Source organism: Xyrauchen texanus, chromosome 2 (assembly GCF_025860055.1).
Source record: "Xyrauchen texanus isolate HMW12.3.18 chromosome 2, RBS_HiC_50CHRs, whole genome shotgun sequence".
NCBI lineage: Eukaryota > Metazoa > Chordata > Actinopteri > Cypriniformes > Catostomidae > Xyrauchen > Xyrauchen texanus.
In genome coordinates this window covers 36,549,888-36,568,946 of record NC_068277.1, presented here as the reverse complement: position 1 = coordinate 36,568,946, position 19,059 = coordinate 36,549,888, and the positions used below count along the sequence as shown (strand labels likewise).

General features: G+C 38.5%; 1 protein-coding gene across 3 annotated transcripts in view; it reads left to right on the top strand.

Annotated features, from left to right (window-relative positions):
- The window catches only part of adcy7 (adenylate cyclase 7), a 92,085-nt gene that overhangs the window by 41,754 nt on the left and 31,272 nt on the right, over positions 1-19,059 (top strand). For 2 of the 3 annotated variants that reach the window (XM_052090773.1, XM_052090782.1), the window contains exons 2-3: positions 13,985-14,509; positions 18,693-18,890. In XM_052090773.1, coding sequence (XP_051946733.1) covers positions 14,345-14,509; positions 18,693-18,890 — 363 coding nt within the window. In that variant the 5' untranslated portion in view covers positions 13,985-14,344. Of the gene's footprint in view, positions 1-13,984; positions 14,510-18,692; positions 18,891-19,059 lie in introns of those variants that run through there. The other variant, XM_052090791.1, reaches the window with a different exon arrangement.

Sequence of the window (19,059 nt, the reverse complement as noted above, 5' to 3'; positions counted from 1 at the left end):
GAATCACCCTGGGATGCTTTTGAAACAGTATTGAATGAGTTCCATCTATGTTGGGCACTTATTGGCTGCTTTCTTATTATTTGGTCCATGTCATAATTATTTATAATGAAATAAATAAGTTGGCACAAATTTATTTTTGTCTACAAAACTAATTTCAAACATTTAAGCATATGCCTTCAGATCAAAATATTTTTAAGATCATGAGAAACATTTCAGTCACGTGTTTCAAAACTTTTGACTGGTAGTGTGTATTAAACAGATAAAAGCAAAACATATACAAAAATAATCACTACTTAAACCCCTTTATTACCTCCCACCCCCTCCCAATCCCCAACCACCAACCCCACCCTCAAGAACACCCCAGTGGTCCCACATGATTATGACATACAAAGACAAAAAAAAGCAAAAGAAGAATTATAATAATAATCACAAACATAACAACTACACCTACAACAGTGTTTCAACAAACATTCAGTAGCTTTCAGTAGCCTGTATATAGATAATTATTAATGACCTTTTAATGAACTGATTTTCTCAACAATAATGTAATTAGGTAATTAATAGAGATCTATGTACAGGCCACTGATTGTCTACTGAATGTTTGTTGAAAAACTAGCTATAGCAAGTCAGTCGGTAAGATGTAATTTTGCTGCTGTTATACAGGCTATTGATAGTCTACTGAATGTTTGTTGAAACACTGTTCACTAGTTATAGCAAGCCAGTTGATGAGTCACTTATAGTCTGTTAAATATCTACTTGGGACCATCAAAATAAAGTTATATCATAAAGATCAAGATAGAATTCTTTAAAAGCAATATTAATATCAATGGCCGATGTAAAAAATTCACCACCGGCAGATTTCACTGAGGGAATGGTAGAAAAATACTCTCTGCTTTATATATCTGGCCAAATACTTCCCTGCTTTGTCCCCCGACTCAAAATATGATTCTTGCCCTAAATAACCCAAATTCCACCTTCCGTGACAAAATAGTATTATATCTGTATTTCAATCGGGTCAATTCTCTGAGGGCATCAGATGACATTTGTCATTTCAGTTCTGTCTCGGTACTTTTAAAATAGAGCTTTGGATTTTTTGATGAATGAGGCATACTGTATGATCCGACCCCAATGAACCGCCTTAAATGCCTCCCAAGCCATGCCCAGAGAGGATACTGAAGACCAGTTGGTCTCCATATAAACATTGATTTCAGCCTTTTAACATTTGTTGGTAATCAGGATTTTGCAAAAGGGATACATTAAAGCACCAGCTATATGATTTATTTTTCTCCATATGTGGCAACACCTCTAAACTCACCAGGGTGTGATCTGAGACATAGTATTTTCCAATTGAGTAATAAATGACAGAAGAATTGAGGGACTTAAATTATCTATTCTAGAATAACTGATGAAAAAAATGGAGAGTCCCTACCAGATGGGTTCAGAAGTCTCCAAATATATGTAAGACCAAGATTTTTACATGTCCTGTGAAGTCAGTGTTGCTTTAGGGGACTTACACACTTTTGCTTTACTATGATCAAGGACTGAGTCCATCAAAAGATTAAAGTCTCACACCAACCGTGTGTGTGTGTGTGTGTGTGTGTGTGTCTATATATATTAGGGCTGTCGATTTAACATGTTAATTCAGTGCAATTAATTTTTTAAATAACGCGTTAAAAAATGTACGCAATTAATCACAATGCCTCCGGACCATAATAAGGAACATTCCTGTGAAATGTAAGCTTGTAGTAGCACCTGTTTACTCCAGAGGGCAGTAAGTGAAATTTCAGCTGTGTGAGCAACGCTGTTTATACAGTGAAGAAAACACTTCAGTAGGCAGAACAACACAAACATGTGTTACATTCTTGCGGTCAAAACACTTGATGGAGCGCAAATCTGAACTGAGGGATCTCAAGATGTGTTTAAAGATTGAGTATTAAACTATATTTAACTTCACACAGTGACCTAAACATTTTATGTTTATGACACAATGTACCAGAGAAGCTACACAAGCATGACATCCGTCTTTTTTGAATGAGTGAACTGATTTCAGCATGACGTTATATTTTCTGTGTTGCTGACCTTTGCTTTTCAAACATAAATGAAATAAGAAATTCTTAGTGAAGAATGGACAAGACTGGCTAGCTTCTGTGCCTCCCACACACTTAAAAATGATCAGTTCTTTTGGCACTTTAACCATAACAATATAAGCATGTATTCATGTTTACTACTTGTCTTTGTATGTAATGCAAAAAAAATTTACAAGTCATGTGTGTGTGAGCTGAAAAGAATTGCTTCCCAAAAGAAATCCCTTTGCCATTGATAGTGTCAATAAGCATGTACTGCATTAGACATAAAATCTCAATGATTTTGCTGTGCCATTGGTTTGTCATGGTGTTCTGCAGAAGGACTGCTTTGCTGTTCATTACACTTTTATGTGGAGCTGAATAAAGTTTGGCCCTGCAGTGGTGGGCTGATTATAGTGTTGTGGTTTTGTCATGCTTAGCATCAGATTATCGTGCAGATTCTGCCTCTGCAGAGCTTCACCACTTTATGCCGGGCACTTCCAGGTTCCAGGAACTAGACCAGCAGCCAGGAGGATTTGACCCTCCCTGATTACTCACAGACACAGTCTGTCAGCTCAGTATGGAGACTATTCACTCTTAGTCCTTCCTTCTCTCTCTCCCTCTCTCTCTCTCTCTCTATCTCTCTCTCTCTCTCTTTCTTTCTTTCTTTCTTTCTGTTATTGCCCTATTGGATTGTGCCTTTGCCATGGTAACTTTAGAATGAGGATATAAAGGTTTCTAGTTGGCTTGGTTGCTGTTGTCTGGGAGAGTGAGAGAGCAATATGTTTCTGTCATTCAGTCCTGTAGCGACCCTCAATAAAGAGAAAATCAGGGAGCATCATAGTTCACTATTGCTCTCCATCTCTGTCCTTCTCTCTGCTGATTTGTATGCCTCTTTTCAATGGCACTTGAATAAAGCTGACTACTTGTTCTTTCTCCTAGCCTTTTGTAATTTCCAGTCTTTGCTCTCTCACACAATTCTTTCTCTCAGATTCAAGTTGCTGTATTGGCATTGTTGAAAAGTATTGCTCAAGCATTAGTAACTTTATACACACTGTAAGAACATACATGTACATTGACACATATGTCTTTTTTTTTTTTAACTATTTAGAATAAAATAATACAAATTATAAAATTAAATTAAAGTAAACATAAACATTTGTAATAGCCTACATGCCATTGCTTCACTTCACAAATGTTGCACTGTGCCATTTTACAGTGGTCCTGTCCCACTGGTTGCCCTTTTGTCTTGGCAGGACTTCACATACTTTGCAAAAAGGTTTAAGTTTTCCCAACCTGGTCTCATAGAATCATGTTACTCTTCCTCCATTTTTGCTAAATTATTTTTACGTGACTCATTTGTACTGTCACAGCAGATTACTGGTGAAATAAACTCTAGATGGGCTATGACAACAATGACAATGGCAGATTATCGATTCATAAACACTTTCTATTCAACCTGTTCATCACACAATGCTATCTTATGACACCAAAATGCTTTCTATAGCACAGGATTTTTAAGGCAATACATTTTAACATTTGCATTACATAACCAAATACATTCACTGAGCACTTTATTAAAAAATACTATGCTCCTAATAAAGTTCCTGACATGATCTTGTAGCCCATCCGCCTCAAAGTTTGACGTGTTGTGCATTGTAAGATGCTTTTCTGCTCACTACAATTATCTGAGTTACTGTAGCCTTTCTGTCTGCTCGAAACAGTCTGGCCATTCTCTGTTGACCTCTCTCATCAACAAGGATTTTCTGTCCACAGAACTGCCCCTCACTGGATGTTTTTTGTTTTTGGCACCATTCTGAGTAAAATCTAGAGATTTATTATGTGTGAAAATCCCAGGAGATCAGCAGTTATATAAATACTCATCCCAGCCCATCTGGCACCAACAATCATGCCACAGTCGAAATCACTGAGATCACATTTTTCCCTATTCTGATGGTTGATGTGAACATTAAATGAATCTCCAGACCTGCATGATTTAATGCACTGCACTGCTGCCACAGGATTAGCTGATTCGAAAATTGCATGTATAAGTAGGTGTACAGTTGTTCCTAATAAAGTGCTCAGTGAGTGTACATTTGCAAGCTTGTTCAATTGCGATCAAGATGCTAGGTAGCTCTTATAGAGTCTTGCACTTGTGAAGCAAAAAAGGGTACATGAGTTAAAACTGTCATAGAAGCACCACAAAATTATGTGGTTGCTTCTGCAATTGTGTTTTCTTGTCACATTTGCTTTTTATGACTCTATCGTTTAGGTTTAGGTTTAAGCTTTAGGGTAGGGAGGTCTGTTTTATTTTTAAACCTTAATAGAGCATTAACCTTCAAAACTGTATCTAATTGGGAGAACATGTAACTCTTTTAGCAACACTCATTTCACCTCTGCTGCGATATGCGTAATGAACCATGTAAAATAATTTTACAAAAATTTTGCCACAGTCATGTAATTTTCGTGAGATGAGGCTGGCTTTTCCCTAGTAGGTATGGGTCGGGAGTTTGTGCTTGTGAGAAGGAAGTAGTGGGGAAAGAAGGTTCCCCTTAAGTGCAGTTTTGTTTCTTCTACTTATTTTGCGTGTTCGCCAGTCTTTCTTTGGTGACTAGGTCTTGTGCTGTGTTCACGCTGTCTGTACCTGGTCATGAGTTGTCTTAGTTTAGTGTTGGCCATTGTGTACTCAGGTATCCAGCCAGTATTCAACCTTATTCAGAGTAGAGCCATGTTTAATTCTTGATGGGAAAGAAAACGGGGCTGTGAGGGTTAGAAATACAGTCTCTTCAATGGGTTGGACTGTTGTGTTCAACTGATGAATTGTTGGAAAAAACATGTTTCCAAAAAGTTTCAGTAGATAAAAAAAACTCCAGAAAACATGTTTATGTTTGATCAAATTATATGTGATCTAGGAGCTTTATACAGTGCATGCCATTGAAGGGACTGTAAGTCTATCCCTCAAAGGCTTGTTTTCATTTCCATTAAAAAAATGTATATATGAAACTACCTTGAGTAAGATCTATTTATATTCTCCTTCCTTTGTTGAGCTGTGGCTTTTGTCAATGTTTTAGGTATTTGTTCTTGTTTTAATCATTTGGTTTGGTTTAGGCTACATGTTTTAGGTTGTGAAGCCAGCTCTTGGTGGACTTTGAATCTCTCTCACTCTCTCTTTCTCTATCTCTCTTTCTCACCTTTACATACAGTTCTTCAGCTTTTTGGCTTTGGTAAGTGTTAGATGAAAATTGTATGCACTTTTTTGACAGCCCCATGAAATGACAGGAAATTAGAGCAGAAGCTGAAAACATTACTTTTTCAGTTTGTTTTTTTTAATAATTTGCCTTTCTAATTTGAGTCATGTTGTCAGCTGTGCTTCAGCAGCACAACTAGATTCAACGTCACTTAAAACACTCTCTATGTAGGGATGTGTGGAACAACTAATTTCACTGACGTTTAAATGGAAATTTTGAAGCCGTAGTCGACTAGTCTAAAAAGAAACTTTCAGAAAACCGTAAAATAAAAAAGTTTTATGCAACCCAATTAAAAGACTTAATCTATTCCAAATCCAAAGCTAATTCCACTGAACAGGGGCATTTATCTGTGAAGTGCTTGCCTTGCATTATGATAATTGTACATTGATATGTACACTCACCTAATAATCCTTTAGGTGAGTGTACATATCAATGTACACTCACCTAAAGGATTATTAGGAACACCTGTTCAATTTCTCATTAATGCAATTATCTAATCAACCAATCACATGGCAGTTGCTTCAATGCATTTAGGGGTGTGGTCCTGGTCAAGACAATCTCCTGAACTCCAAACTGAATGTCAGAATGGGAAAGAAAGGTGATTTAAGCAATTCTGAGCGTGTTATGGTTGTTGGTGCCAGACGGGCCGGTATGAGTATTTCACAATCTGCTCAGTTACTGGGATTTTCACGCACAACCATTTCTAGGGTTTACAAAGAATGGTGTGAAAAGGGAAAAACATCCAGTATGCGGCAGTCCTGTGGGCGAAAATGCCTTGTTGATGCTAGAGGTCAGATGAGAATGGGCCGACTGATTCAAGCTGATAGAAGAGCAACTTTGCCTGAAATAACCACTCGTTACAACCGAGGTATGCAGCAAAGCATTTGTGAAGCCACAACACACACAACCTTGAGGCGGATGGGCTACAACAACAGAAGACCCCACTGGGTACCACTCGTCTCTACTACAAATAGGAAAAAGAGGCTACAATTTGCAAGCGCTCACCAAAATTGGACAGTTGAAGACTGGAAAAATGTTGCCTGGTCTGATGAGTCTCGATTTCTGTTGAGACATTCAGATGGTAGAGTCAGAATTTGGCGTAAACAGAATGAGAACATGGATCCATCGTGCCTTGTTACCACTGTGCAGGCTGGTGGTGGTGGTGTAATGGTGTGGGGGATGTTTTCTTGGCACACATTAGGCCCCTTAGTGCCAATTGGGCATCGTTTAAATGCCACGGCCTACCTGAGCATTGTTTCTGACCATGTCCATCTCTTTATGGCCACCATGTACCCATCCTCTGATGGCTACTTCCAGCAGGATAATGCACCATGTCACAAAGCTTGAATCATTTCAAATTGGTTTCTTGAACATGACATTGAGTTCACTGTACTAAAATGGCCCCCACAGTCACCAGATCTCAACCCAATAGAGCATCTTTGGGATGTGGTGGAACGGGAGCTTCGTGCCCTGAATGTGCATCCCACAAATCTCCATCAGCTGCAAGATGCTATCCTATCAATATGGGCCAACATTTCTAAAGAATGCTTTCAGCACCTTGTTGAATCAATGCTATGTAGAATTAAGGCAGTTCTGAAGGCGAAAGGGGGTCAAACACAGTATTAGTATGGTGTTCCTAATAATCCTTTAGGTGAGTGTATAAATGACATGCATTCACTGAATATTTAAAAGGAATATTTATTGAAAACAATTGAATGAATGATGCAGGACCAGTGGAGCAACCCAGCCTCTTCTAAATGGAATTCATCACGTAAAAGTTACTTAACATATTAAAACAGTCAGAACATTGTTGAAAATAATTAACAGGTAGTCTAAGACAAATCTACGAGAGAAAAATAATGCTCGGAATAGTTGCGGGTATTTCACGACTTGCAGTCATGCATTAATCGTTGATCTAATATGACAGCTGTTCGGTAAAGAACGTTAACCTGTAACAGTTACGAAAAAAGTAGCCACAGGATAGAAAAAAATAGGCCTGTGTTGTAGCCTACAATAAAAGTTTAATATACATGATGTGCACACAGAATAACAGATAGTTTAACCTGTTACGTTGTCTGCACCTCGTTGAAAATAAACAGTAATTTTCTACTTATTCAAAAGCATAGGCTACATTTTTTGATGAGCAAAATGAACATGTCGACATGGTCCTGTGAAAGACGAGACTTGATTCACCTGATGCGGCTATCCTGCACTTGAAAAAGCCTGCAGAGTGGAAAAATAACATACAAGCATGCACAGATGTAAAGAAGACTAAAATGTGAAAACATCCATAGGGACTTTCAAACGGTTGGAAAAGTTCAGTTTGCGCACCACTACCGAAGTGATTTCATAACTACTTTGCCAAGAGGACATTTTCCTGCGTGCGCCACGAGTGAGAGAGGGAAGAAGCACGTGCAGCCTGGGGTGAAATGAAATGTTATGTTGTATCTGCTCCAGATATCCTCTTTTAAAATAGTATTTGTATTATTAATTCTATTTAAAATATGTAACATTTATATGACTAATTTAATCACAGCCTCTGTAAAAATATAAAGCCAAACATAAATTTATAAAAATGATGATCAGTTTTAAATTAACCAACTAATTTCAGTGTTGACTAGCAGCATCAGAACCGTTTAGTCAAGTCATGCACATCCCTATCCCGAAGGTTTACTGCATTTCATGACGCTATTACGCTGTTGAATGTAAGGCTGTTGTTTACGCTTCTCTGATCATCTGCTTGCACTCTTTAAACATGAATAGACTACAATGAGGAATCAAGACCTTTGGACACAGTTTATTTACTAAGAGACTTCTTTTTTCTTTCTACTTCATGGGCCGTTCTTTCACCTGTGAGATGATGTAGTGATACAGATTGTTTGTCAGCTCACTGAGATAGAAGGGAAAGATGGTGAGCAGTTAGCTGAACTCCCATAAAACTTTTCCAGTTTTCATGAAGACATCTTTATATGAAAATTAGTCCTATTAACACAGGGTATGTGTATACTTGCAAGAACCGTGTATGCTTTGCCTCGGTTAGGGTTTTTCTTTCCTTTACAGTCCTGCATGTCTGCAGCAGTCATAGCCACAAACACACATGCATCATAGAGGGGTGCACAGTAAGACCATTAACAACTGCCTGCACTGAGGTCTCGAGCTCACATTATTGGCACCTAGTCTACACCAGGGGTTGTGTTAACCAAAGATTTTCCATCATTTACCGATTTGTGGAAACATTGACGGATAATTCCTAATGCTGCAAGAAAGGCATTTTAACCTAGTGCATCAGTTTTGACATCAATCTCTTAATCTTCTGCTGTGTGTGTGTGTGTGTGTGCCCTGTATATTGCCTGATATTAACCCTTTAAGCTCTGAGGGTGTGTTTTAAAGATTTCCTGTTTCAGTGGCATACCCAAAATTATAGGCTTATATCTCAACAAAAACAAAAAAAACAAGGAGGGTCAAGAGTTTGGAATCTTTGTAAAGACAGCTTATAATTTTATTTTTTAAATAATATAGATTTTGATACATTTTGAGACTCTCAGCCTAAGAAACTTTTTGTTTTTAAAATGTACTTTTTTCTTATTTTTCTGATTTGACATGACATATCTCTGGGTGTAAATAAGGTGGCTCAGAAAAAATGCTTTTGTTTTGTTCTGAATCATGTCAACTGTATCTGAGAAAATGTTTGTGTTGATAGGACAAAGCAATCAAAGGTAATTGCATTACAAAAATAATTTATTATAGTGTCTGTCCAAAAACATCACCAAGTGTCCACAAACCATTTTACTCATCATTGAGTCTGTGTAATTTACTTGGCGCCATCTTCTGGTGGACATATGTAACATTGTGCTTTGTGTGGATTATCTAATGATCTATGCATTTGATTACCTTGTGCATGGGCTGGTTTAAAAGATAATTGTGTCCTCTAAGTAATGGTATGTGACATTTTATGTTCTGTTTATTTTTGTCAAGATTTAAGCTAAAACACGGCATATAAGCAACACCTGTTTACACGAAACATAAATGTCAAAACCATGTACTTAGCTATTACTTGCTATATTTTTGTCTGTGAGTAAAACAAATATGCAGGATGTATTTTACTCTTTGTGAGCTTTACAAAACATATGGCACATGGCTATTTGATGAGATTGATGTTTTTACTGATTGCAATAATATGTACTGTAGGACCGCAACTAAGGATTATTTTGATAATCGATTAATCTAACGAATATTTGAATGATTATGCAACTATTCTGCGATTATTTCAAAGATGAATCATTAGCTCTTAACCGACTATTCAGCTTGTGCCCTGACACAAAAAGTTGTATTAAATGTGCTTCCTAACAATGCAGAGGACAAAAATATCTCTAAATGACATTCACTGAATTAAAGGGGAAAAAATACTTTAATTTAGTTTAATTCAGTAAAGAAATTCACTGCAAAAAATCCTATTATCAAGTGATTTTTGTCTTGTTTTTCCCTTTAATAATGTATAAAAAACCATAAAACAAGATACATTTACTTGAGAAGCAACCTATAACATACTGTTAGGAGTATAACAGTTATGACCCGGACCAGATATGGAGAAAGAAGACCAGGAGTCGAGAAGTTCAATTAAAGAATCAAAAATTTACTGAAGTATAGTCTGCAGTGAAATTGGTAGAGCCAGCGGCAAAGTCTCACGAGGAGATCGAAAGCCAACTCGTACCTTACACAAAATCTTACATCAATTATACCATTTGCAAGGATGTACATTCCATTATTTTACTCCTGATTGGCTAAAAGACCATAAAGTCACAACATATAGACAGCTATGCGGCCTATCAACATTAATCAGCGCACTTGTCGTCCGAGCCCGAGATTTACATCTGAAGTGACCTCGCAGATGGTTGCGGGGCATCTTCGAGTCGGCCTGGTGTGCATCCCTGGGTTCAAAACCTGGGTAGAAAGTCAAACGCACACACAAAACACTGACGAACGACAGTTCTTCTCTGGGCACAAGAGAGCCAGAGCACCACATTATCAGGCCATTTAAACCAAAACAGAGAGATAAAATATTCACTCCTCGGGCAGAGGAGAGGGGTAGAAATAACATACATTTCTTCCCTGAAGAAATAATAAGAGAAAATCACACTTCTACTATTCAGGTATTATTACATAGGACTTTAAACCATATAATTAGTCATGGAAAGGTAACAATCAAACACAGAATACATCTGGAACCTATGTTTAACGCATTCTCCCTGCCCCCGAAGAGACTGGAGCCTCACAGATAAGCGTATCCCCAAAAGACCTTCAGCCTACGTGCAGGAAAGAGAGAAAGTCTCTGGAATGTTCCTAAAAGAGACTAGTTAGCATTCAACACACATATGATTCAAAGTATATTTCAGTTATGCATAAGAAAATAGAATTGATTATGTGATCATGCATATAGTTAATTCATCACTTTATTAAAGAAGTTAAGCAACAGAATACAGATAGATATTGATATAAAAGGATTATATATATATATATATATATATATATATATATATATATATATATATATATATGTATTGATATATCTGAAGAGACAAGGGATTTTGACCCTCACCCTTCAATATTTAGACTTGCTTTAAGAGAATTTATCTTAAATATACAGTTATTGTATTTTGTATATAAGTGTATTTTTCTCTTGGTTATAATTCTGCGAGTGCAGTAAAGACAAAATATACTTATATTCAAGATCTATTCTCTAAATGCAAGTATAAATATCTGTGGCAGCGGGGGCCTCGTGCTCAATTCCAGTGAGCACGAGGAGAGCGGCATAAAAACAGACACAGAGCCTCCAGTCAGGGGAGAACCCGACAAGCCAACCCAGTGCGCTTGTATTGTATTGTATTGTGTTGTGTTGTGTTGTGTTGTGTTGTGAACTATTGTGAGACAGACGGCAATTAAAGCCTTACCTTTTGTTTTTGTTTTATTCCCGGGTTTCGGCACCAGTGTAACAACCCTCACGGGAAGGAGGACAGGAAACGAGTCTTCAACAAAAGGTAAGGCTTTAATTGCCGTCTGTCTCACAATAGTTCACAACACAACACAACACAACACAAGCGCACTGGGTTGGCTTGTCGGGTTCTACCCTGACTGGAGGCTCTGTGTCTGTTTTTATGCCGCTCTCCTCGTGCTCACTGGAATTAGAGACAGGTGTTTGCGCCCTTACCACTTTTCTCTCCCAGACGGGCGTTTGACCACGCCCCCGCTGCCACAATATCTTATATGTTTCTTCTCATGTAAATGCATCTTTTTTTTTAAAGGATTTTTTTATATTTTTAAAATATTTGTATTTATTATATTATATTCAACATTCTCAGATAACAATTTTTTCTTCTGCAGTATAGCTGCTTAAGAAAATGTATGTTGTTTTAAAAGAGTTTTACATATTTATTTTTGGAAAACAAGCCAAAACAAAAACTAATCCAAAACATATTTTGTTGAAGTGTATGATGGGGCAAAGACGAACCTCACTCACCTTTCTGTTCACTTCAATCCATCTTTAACTCACAAAAAAACGAACTCTCTCTTATTAATAAAGCTGCGTATTGCCAATTTTCTTCACAATAAGAAATGCACAGTGACAGATATTATGATTCAATAAGTCGCGAGCCATCACGTTATAATCTAGCTGCATCAAGTGTGCGCTCGAGGGACGAGCGTCCCCGCGTCAGAGTGTGCATCAGCCGGGTGCAGTTTCAGTCTCTCCCCCTTTAGATCGGGACATTCGCACAACTCATAGAAGAGGCACCGACCACACAGAGAAATGCCAATTTTCGAGTATCTAGTTATTTACATGATCTGCTTCCATATTATCTGAACTTTAATAAAGCTATACATATTAAAAGATGTAACACCAGGGTGTTTCCTTTAAAGATGCTCGACACACAAGTTTTGCTTAAGTGGAGTGCCAGCTCCAGCTCTGCTTATTCCACAATGAGATCGCTTCTGTATTTACTGAAATTTAAAAAGTATTCCGTATTTAAAAACAAAATTTTTTATTGACAATGTCGACTAATCGTTTCAGCCCTAATGTACAGTGAATTTACATATAAATTATCAAAACGGAACACTTCTGATTTGTCTGCAAATCAGTAAAGTAGAGCTTCTAAGCTTTCAAAGAATATATATATTTTGCTGGTCAAGACTGTAGTTATTAATATTTGGACAATAATTTTTTTCTCTCTTGCCCGTCGGCCTTTCCAAGCTTAAAGTGTTAAGGTGTGTTTCGGTTAAATTGATCACAAGTGGACAGGGCCATTTCCATTTACACCTGGTCAATTATGTCTCTTTTAATCACTTGTGTTGAGATTTCAAGTGGAGGGTCTCTGAATTAATGTTTGTATACATCATTCATGAAGTCAGTGTGTTACTGCATTATAATAAATTGCAAAAAAGGTGTAAGAACAAAAATAAAGCACAAAAAGTGGCGTATAGTTTCTGCCACTCTGTAAAAATGTACGTTTGAGTTTGCAGTAAATTCCTGGCTACTAGTTGCAGGACTTTCACAGTATATTTTACAATATTATTTCTACAATTTATTACAATTACTGTATATACTGTGACTTCGCAGTGAACAGGGCCAGGAAGTTACTTCAATGTAGCAGTGCCGTGTTGTAAAATCACAATGAACATCTGTATTTTTATTATCTACAATGTTCGTTAGTTGTCACCATCGTTGAGTTTGGTATGCTGAGCGAAACTAACCATATTAGAAATAAAACTAACCATATTAGAGCAAAGCATTGCAAACATCCCTTACTCATTGTTTATTTTAAATTATACTATTTCTTTACTTTCAAATGCATCATATAGTGTAGACTATACATCATAGTCTGACATAGTCAAATACACAATTGACAAATTTTCTCCATATATCACAGTATAACAAATTGTGTTCATAAACACAATTGCACCAACTGGGAGAAAATTAATTAGAAAGAAATAAGATAAGTTCCTATCCAAAGGGAACACTAAACACCATGTGACTTCAAATGAAATACATTTTCCCCTGATGTGGTTCGATATTATAATTTCTTTTTTAACATTAATTTGTTGTGTTGTGACAGAAAATGACCTAGCCGGCATTGAATTCTGAAAACAGTATTTTATTGTGAGAAATATGTCCAATGTCTTTTACCCCCTAGTACTTATGAAATGAAAACAAGTATGACAAATTAAAATAGACCATGACTGAAATTTGTGATGGATAAAGATTTTCTCTAGTGCAACCTCTGGTCTTCACTCAGATTTGCATTTAAAGAGCTCTGCGAGACTCAGCATGTTTTGATGTGAGAGAGTAGCTGAAGTTTGGCTGATGATGCCATGGACAGCAGCCATCAGCATTAGGCTCTGTAATAAAGAGAAGACTGAATGCACACAAATGTTGAACCCGGCCCAAAACTCGTATTATACACAGAGAGACCAGCAAGCATGGGAATGATTTCACAGAGGAGTGCTTATAGAGATTTGATGACTTAAATTACAGTGTGTTCTCTAAACTTTGATGGATTTTTTTTTCTAAATGAATCTGCTTAATCTTAGTGTATCTGTCTCACTACTCTTGACAAGGATCAAGGGTCAAAATGACAAATGTACATATGTTTAGTCAAATTACTCTTTCTCTTTGTGTTTCAGGAATTTTTGGACTGTGGAAGTATCTTCAATTGCATTTCATTCCTTCTCACCCAAAGAACAGTGACACTCTGAAACCATCTCTAATAGGACCAAAAGGGATCTTCAGAGCTGCTACGCTCTGCTTGCAATTATGGAGTAAAATAAAAAGTATAGAAATAGACTAAATAAAGGAGATGCACAGAAGAGGAGAGTTGAAGTGTTCTGCACTGGAATGTCCTCCCACACACACTCACATGGTTTCTATGGGGATTTCTGCATAGCGGCCTTCTGCTGGATGGGAGGAGGTTTATTTCTGTGGCATCTGATTGCTCTGCTGTGATTGGCCAGTACTATTCAGCTGCTGCACTGCCATTGATCAGAATGCCAGCAAAGGGGAAGTACCTGCTGAATGAGCTGAAGTTGAAACAGGAAGCACTGTACAGGAAATTTTCTGGCATTAGCCAATACCAGCCCTTTGTTCTGTTGCTGGGACTGAGCATGCTCACATGTGCAACACTGCTAGTGCTCTTCTTTAGCCTGGGAATGGTGAGATGCCACATTTAGGTTCTCCCTCTTTCTCACTCACAAATGCACACACTGACACACGCATATACTGTACATATGTACACTTACACATGCTCTAAAAACAGAAGTCAAACACCCACCAGCTTAAGTGCATGCTGTCCCTCAAAATTAGGATACAATTTACTATGAGATCGCTGCTTTCTGATCCAAGCATCCTCAGCTGCCCTGCTGATGATTGAAGCAGCTTTTCTAACGTAAGCCTGCGGCAGTTGAGATGCTGATCCTCTGTAGTACCCCAATGAATTGCATAATCTGCGCCATGATGATCAAAATGCCGGAAAGCTAACAGGAACTGGCAGTATCAGTGACAGGATGTTGTGTGTTTAAATTGTTGCAACTACTAGTTTGTCCCAGGTCCATCAGAATAGCTTTATCTTAAGTAGCATATCAGTTGATATTCTCTCTTTGTCCTCTTATTGCCACTTTCTCATCCAGCTTTTCTGTCTATGTTTGGTGCACACAAACCCCTCCACACACACACTTTCTCTTGAGTCAGGTGGTTGTGGCCCAGAATGTGCCTTCCATACTGCTATTGTTTATTTCTCTAGCACATAAGCACTATATAATTTGTGTGAACTTCTTTATCCTCCTCCCTCAAACACCAACCAGCCGTGGGAGGAATAGTATAAGGCCAAGGTGGCTTTGTGTGTGTGGGAATGTGTGTTTTTGTTTTACTATCGTTCACTAAGTCCGTAGGATGATGGGAGTATGTGTGTATGTATCTGTGCTTCATTTGAAAGAACAGGCAGTTAAGTAGTATCTCAGTGGTAATTCAGAGTAGTTTAAGAGGAGTTGAACAATAGTGGAGGACTCAATGAAGTGTGTATACAGGTGAGTGGCTGGGTCGACCTGCCATGGTGTACTGCCCACACAGGTGCCGACTTCTAGTCTGATAGTGTCATATAATAATTGTGCTCTGCCTTTTTTTTTAACTGAATCATCTAGACCAGTGGCTCTCAACCTTTTTGACTCAAAGTCCCCCCATTGTCGGAGAAAATATTCGAAGCCCCCCCATATAGGCTATTAGATATTCATAATATAATATATATCTCTAATATATATTATATATATTCTAATCTATTATAAGATATGTCCTTAAAACTTGTATATTCTTCATAAAAAGCAAGCTTTAAAGGGAGTTATTACATTTTTTAGCATTTTCAGTAAGTTTCATTATAATAATTATATAAAAATGATAAAAATCTATTATAATTTAAATCATTTTTGAGGCCCCCCTGGAAGTGTGCTGAGGCCCCCCTTGTGGGTTCCGACCCCCTAGTTGAGAACCACTGATCTAGACTACTGTTTAGTAATTGTGTAGAGTTTATTTAAGTGTGTAATTTATGCAAAATTGCAACAACAAATGAAACTGCATAATAATTATTTTAATGAAATAATGATTGTATCTGGCTCTTGTGTGCAAATTAATGTATGCAGGATAAGGAAGACATAGATTGCCCTGGACAAAATGTTGGACAATTAAGTCGTTAGGGAAGCACAACCTGATTATCAGGTTCCTTAGAGGCGCCCGGAGGCCTCCTAGGCCATGCCTGTTCCCCTCATGGGGACTAGGCTCGAACTTAAGGCCCTCTCCTTGAAGACAGCCCTCCTGATTGTGCTCACTTCCATCAAGAGGGATGGGGACCTTCAAGCGCTCTCTGTCAGTGACACTTGCCTGGAGTTCGGTCCGGCAGTCTCTCATGTCATCCTAATACCCCGCCTGGGCTATGAGCCCAAGGTTCCTATGACCCCGTTCAGGGATCAGGTAGTTAACCTGCAAGCACTGCCCGGGAGGAGGTAGACCCAGCCTTAGCGTTGCTGTGTCCGGTGCGTGCTTTGCGCACCTATTTGGATCACACGCAGAGCTTTAGACACTCTGAGCAGCTCTTTGTCTTCTTTGGTGGACAGCGGAAAGGGAACGCTGTCTCCAAACAGAGCCTTGCCCACTGGATCGTAGATGCCATTGCGTTGTTCTACCAGACCCAGGCCGTGCCCTTCCTCTTGCGGATTCGAGCATACTCTACAAGGAGTGTGGCATCCTCGTGGGCACTGGCAAATGGTACCTCTCTAACAGACATCCGCAGAGCGGCAGACTGGTTCAAAACCCAAAACATTTGCAAGATTTCACAATCTCCGGGTTGAGCCGGTCTCGTCCCGTGTTTTGACAGGTCCGAACATGTAGAATACGGTAATACGGTGACAACAGCTGGCTGGGTATATCGCTTGCGTTTAGTGTCTTTCCCCTCCCCTGAGGTGAAGACATGTGCTCTACTCCCCCAGACGAATCCACAAGTCACGGACACTGGGTGTCCTTTCTCCCTAGCCCTCTAGCTCCGAACTCAGTGGAGGAAGTACGCAGCCAGATCCACTGCAGGCACCGACTTGCCTGCGCTGGTATAAGTGCTCCTCAGGTTCTGATTATTCCAATATCTCCCTTGGGCAGAGCCCCCTCTGCCCCCCGGTCGTTGTGTTTGTAGAGCTCCTCCCCGTCGTGGCAAGATCTACCACCAAGCCACTTCCATGTGCGGCTGGTAAGCCCATGTGACATTTATGCCACATGTTAACCTCCCCTGTTGGGTAGGATGTGGTCTCTGCTTTTTTAATTGATTTTTCCTCAGCTCGCTCGCCAGTAAACCTGCATGTGCTTACAATGTGCCATTAAAAAACAGTGATGTAGTGTTTGACCGCTTCTAGTGGGCAAAGTTACCTTGATTCTGATAAATCAGCACTACTTTGAAAACAGTTGAGCATTTTTATAGCTGTATGTTTATTTTGCCACTGTATATTTACAACATTTTGGAGTCCTTATCAGTTGAGCAAAGTTTTAAGGGGACAACAGAGCCCACATGCTTGCTTATTGTTAATGTTGTTTCTGTAAATTTAACATTTAAAAAAAATTATTTTTTTAGATTTAGTTATGTGCATTTATCTGTATAGATGCAGAGGGACCTGAGCACAGGATCGACATGGCCTTTTGAAGTTTCAAGGGGGATGATCTTATTTTTATCAGTGAGAGTCTTTGAGATTTATGGCTGTTTATTCTGTAAATCTATAAATCAATCCAGTAATTTCTGAAATTTGCTTTCTATTGACTGGACCAGCCTCCTATTTCTGAGATAGCACAGTGCTCATTAGTGTGGCATGCTCACCAACAGTTTCCATTGCAATGAAAGTAAAAGCAAGTCCACTTTCAAACTCCATGACAACTAATGTACAAAACCAATGTTTCCAAGAGTTCCAAGAGCCTTAACGTGCATGCTCAAACATGTAGAAGCATGTAGACGAAAACAAAGTTTTCTTGAGAGGGCGCTAAACAAACGCACCATTCCAGAGTTTGCTTTTGAAGATGATACACACACACACACACACACACACACACACACACACACACACACTTGTTGTGTTTCCATGTTTTATGGGGACTTTCCATAGACATAATGGTTTTTATACTGTACAAACTTTATATTCTATCCCCTAAACCTAACCCTACCCCTAAACCTAACCCTCACAGAAAACTTTCTGCATTTTTACATTTTCAAAAACATAATTTAGTATGATTTATAAGCTGTTTTTCCTCATGGGGACCGACAAAATGTCCCCACAAGGTCAAACATTTCGGGTTTTACTATCCTTATGGGGACATTTGGTCCCCACAAAGTGATAAATACACGCTCACACACACACACACACACACACACACACACACACACACACACACACATGTTGTGTTTCCATGTTTTATGGGGACTTTCCATAGACATAATGGTTTTTATACTGTACAAACTATATATTCTATCCCATGACCCTAACCCTATCCCTAAACCTAACCATCACAGAAAACTTTCTGCATTTTTAGATTTTCAAAAACATAATTTAGTATGATTTATAAGCTGTTTTCCTCATGGGGACTGACAAAATGTCCCCACAAGGTCAAAAATTTCGGGTTTTACTATCCTTATGGGGACATTTGGTCCCCACAAAGTGATAAATACACGCACACAAACACACACACACACACACACACACACACACACACTGTTCATTCTAAACCCTTTGAATAAGCTTGCTAACAGTATATGAATATGTTTGCATTTTAACACACATTTTTTTATGTTCTCTTTGTTTGTGTGTGTGTGTGTTTCAGAAAGCAAGGGAGCATGCTGCATTTGTGGGTGTTGTGGGAGGAGCGTTCTGCTTGTTCCTGGCTGTGTTTATATTAGTGTGTACAGAGACCCTCTCCCAGAGATGGAGAACTTTGCTCGGTCTGGGTGTGTGGGCCACACATCTCACAATGGGCTTCACCTTTATTTTCAGCACAAACCAAATACAACCATGGGACCAGGTAACACACACATATGCAAACTCACTTACATGACTTGTATATAATATTATAGAGACCTCATATTTCTTCAGCGCATTTCACAACAGATATATTCTAATAAGATTATGTCAATCATTAATTCCAAACTGGTCAGTCAATGCTTTTTAAGAAATAGTGATGTTATGCATTA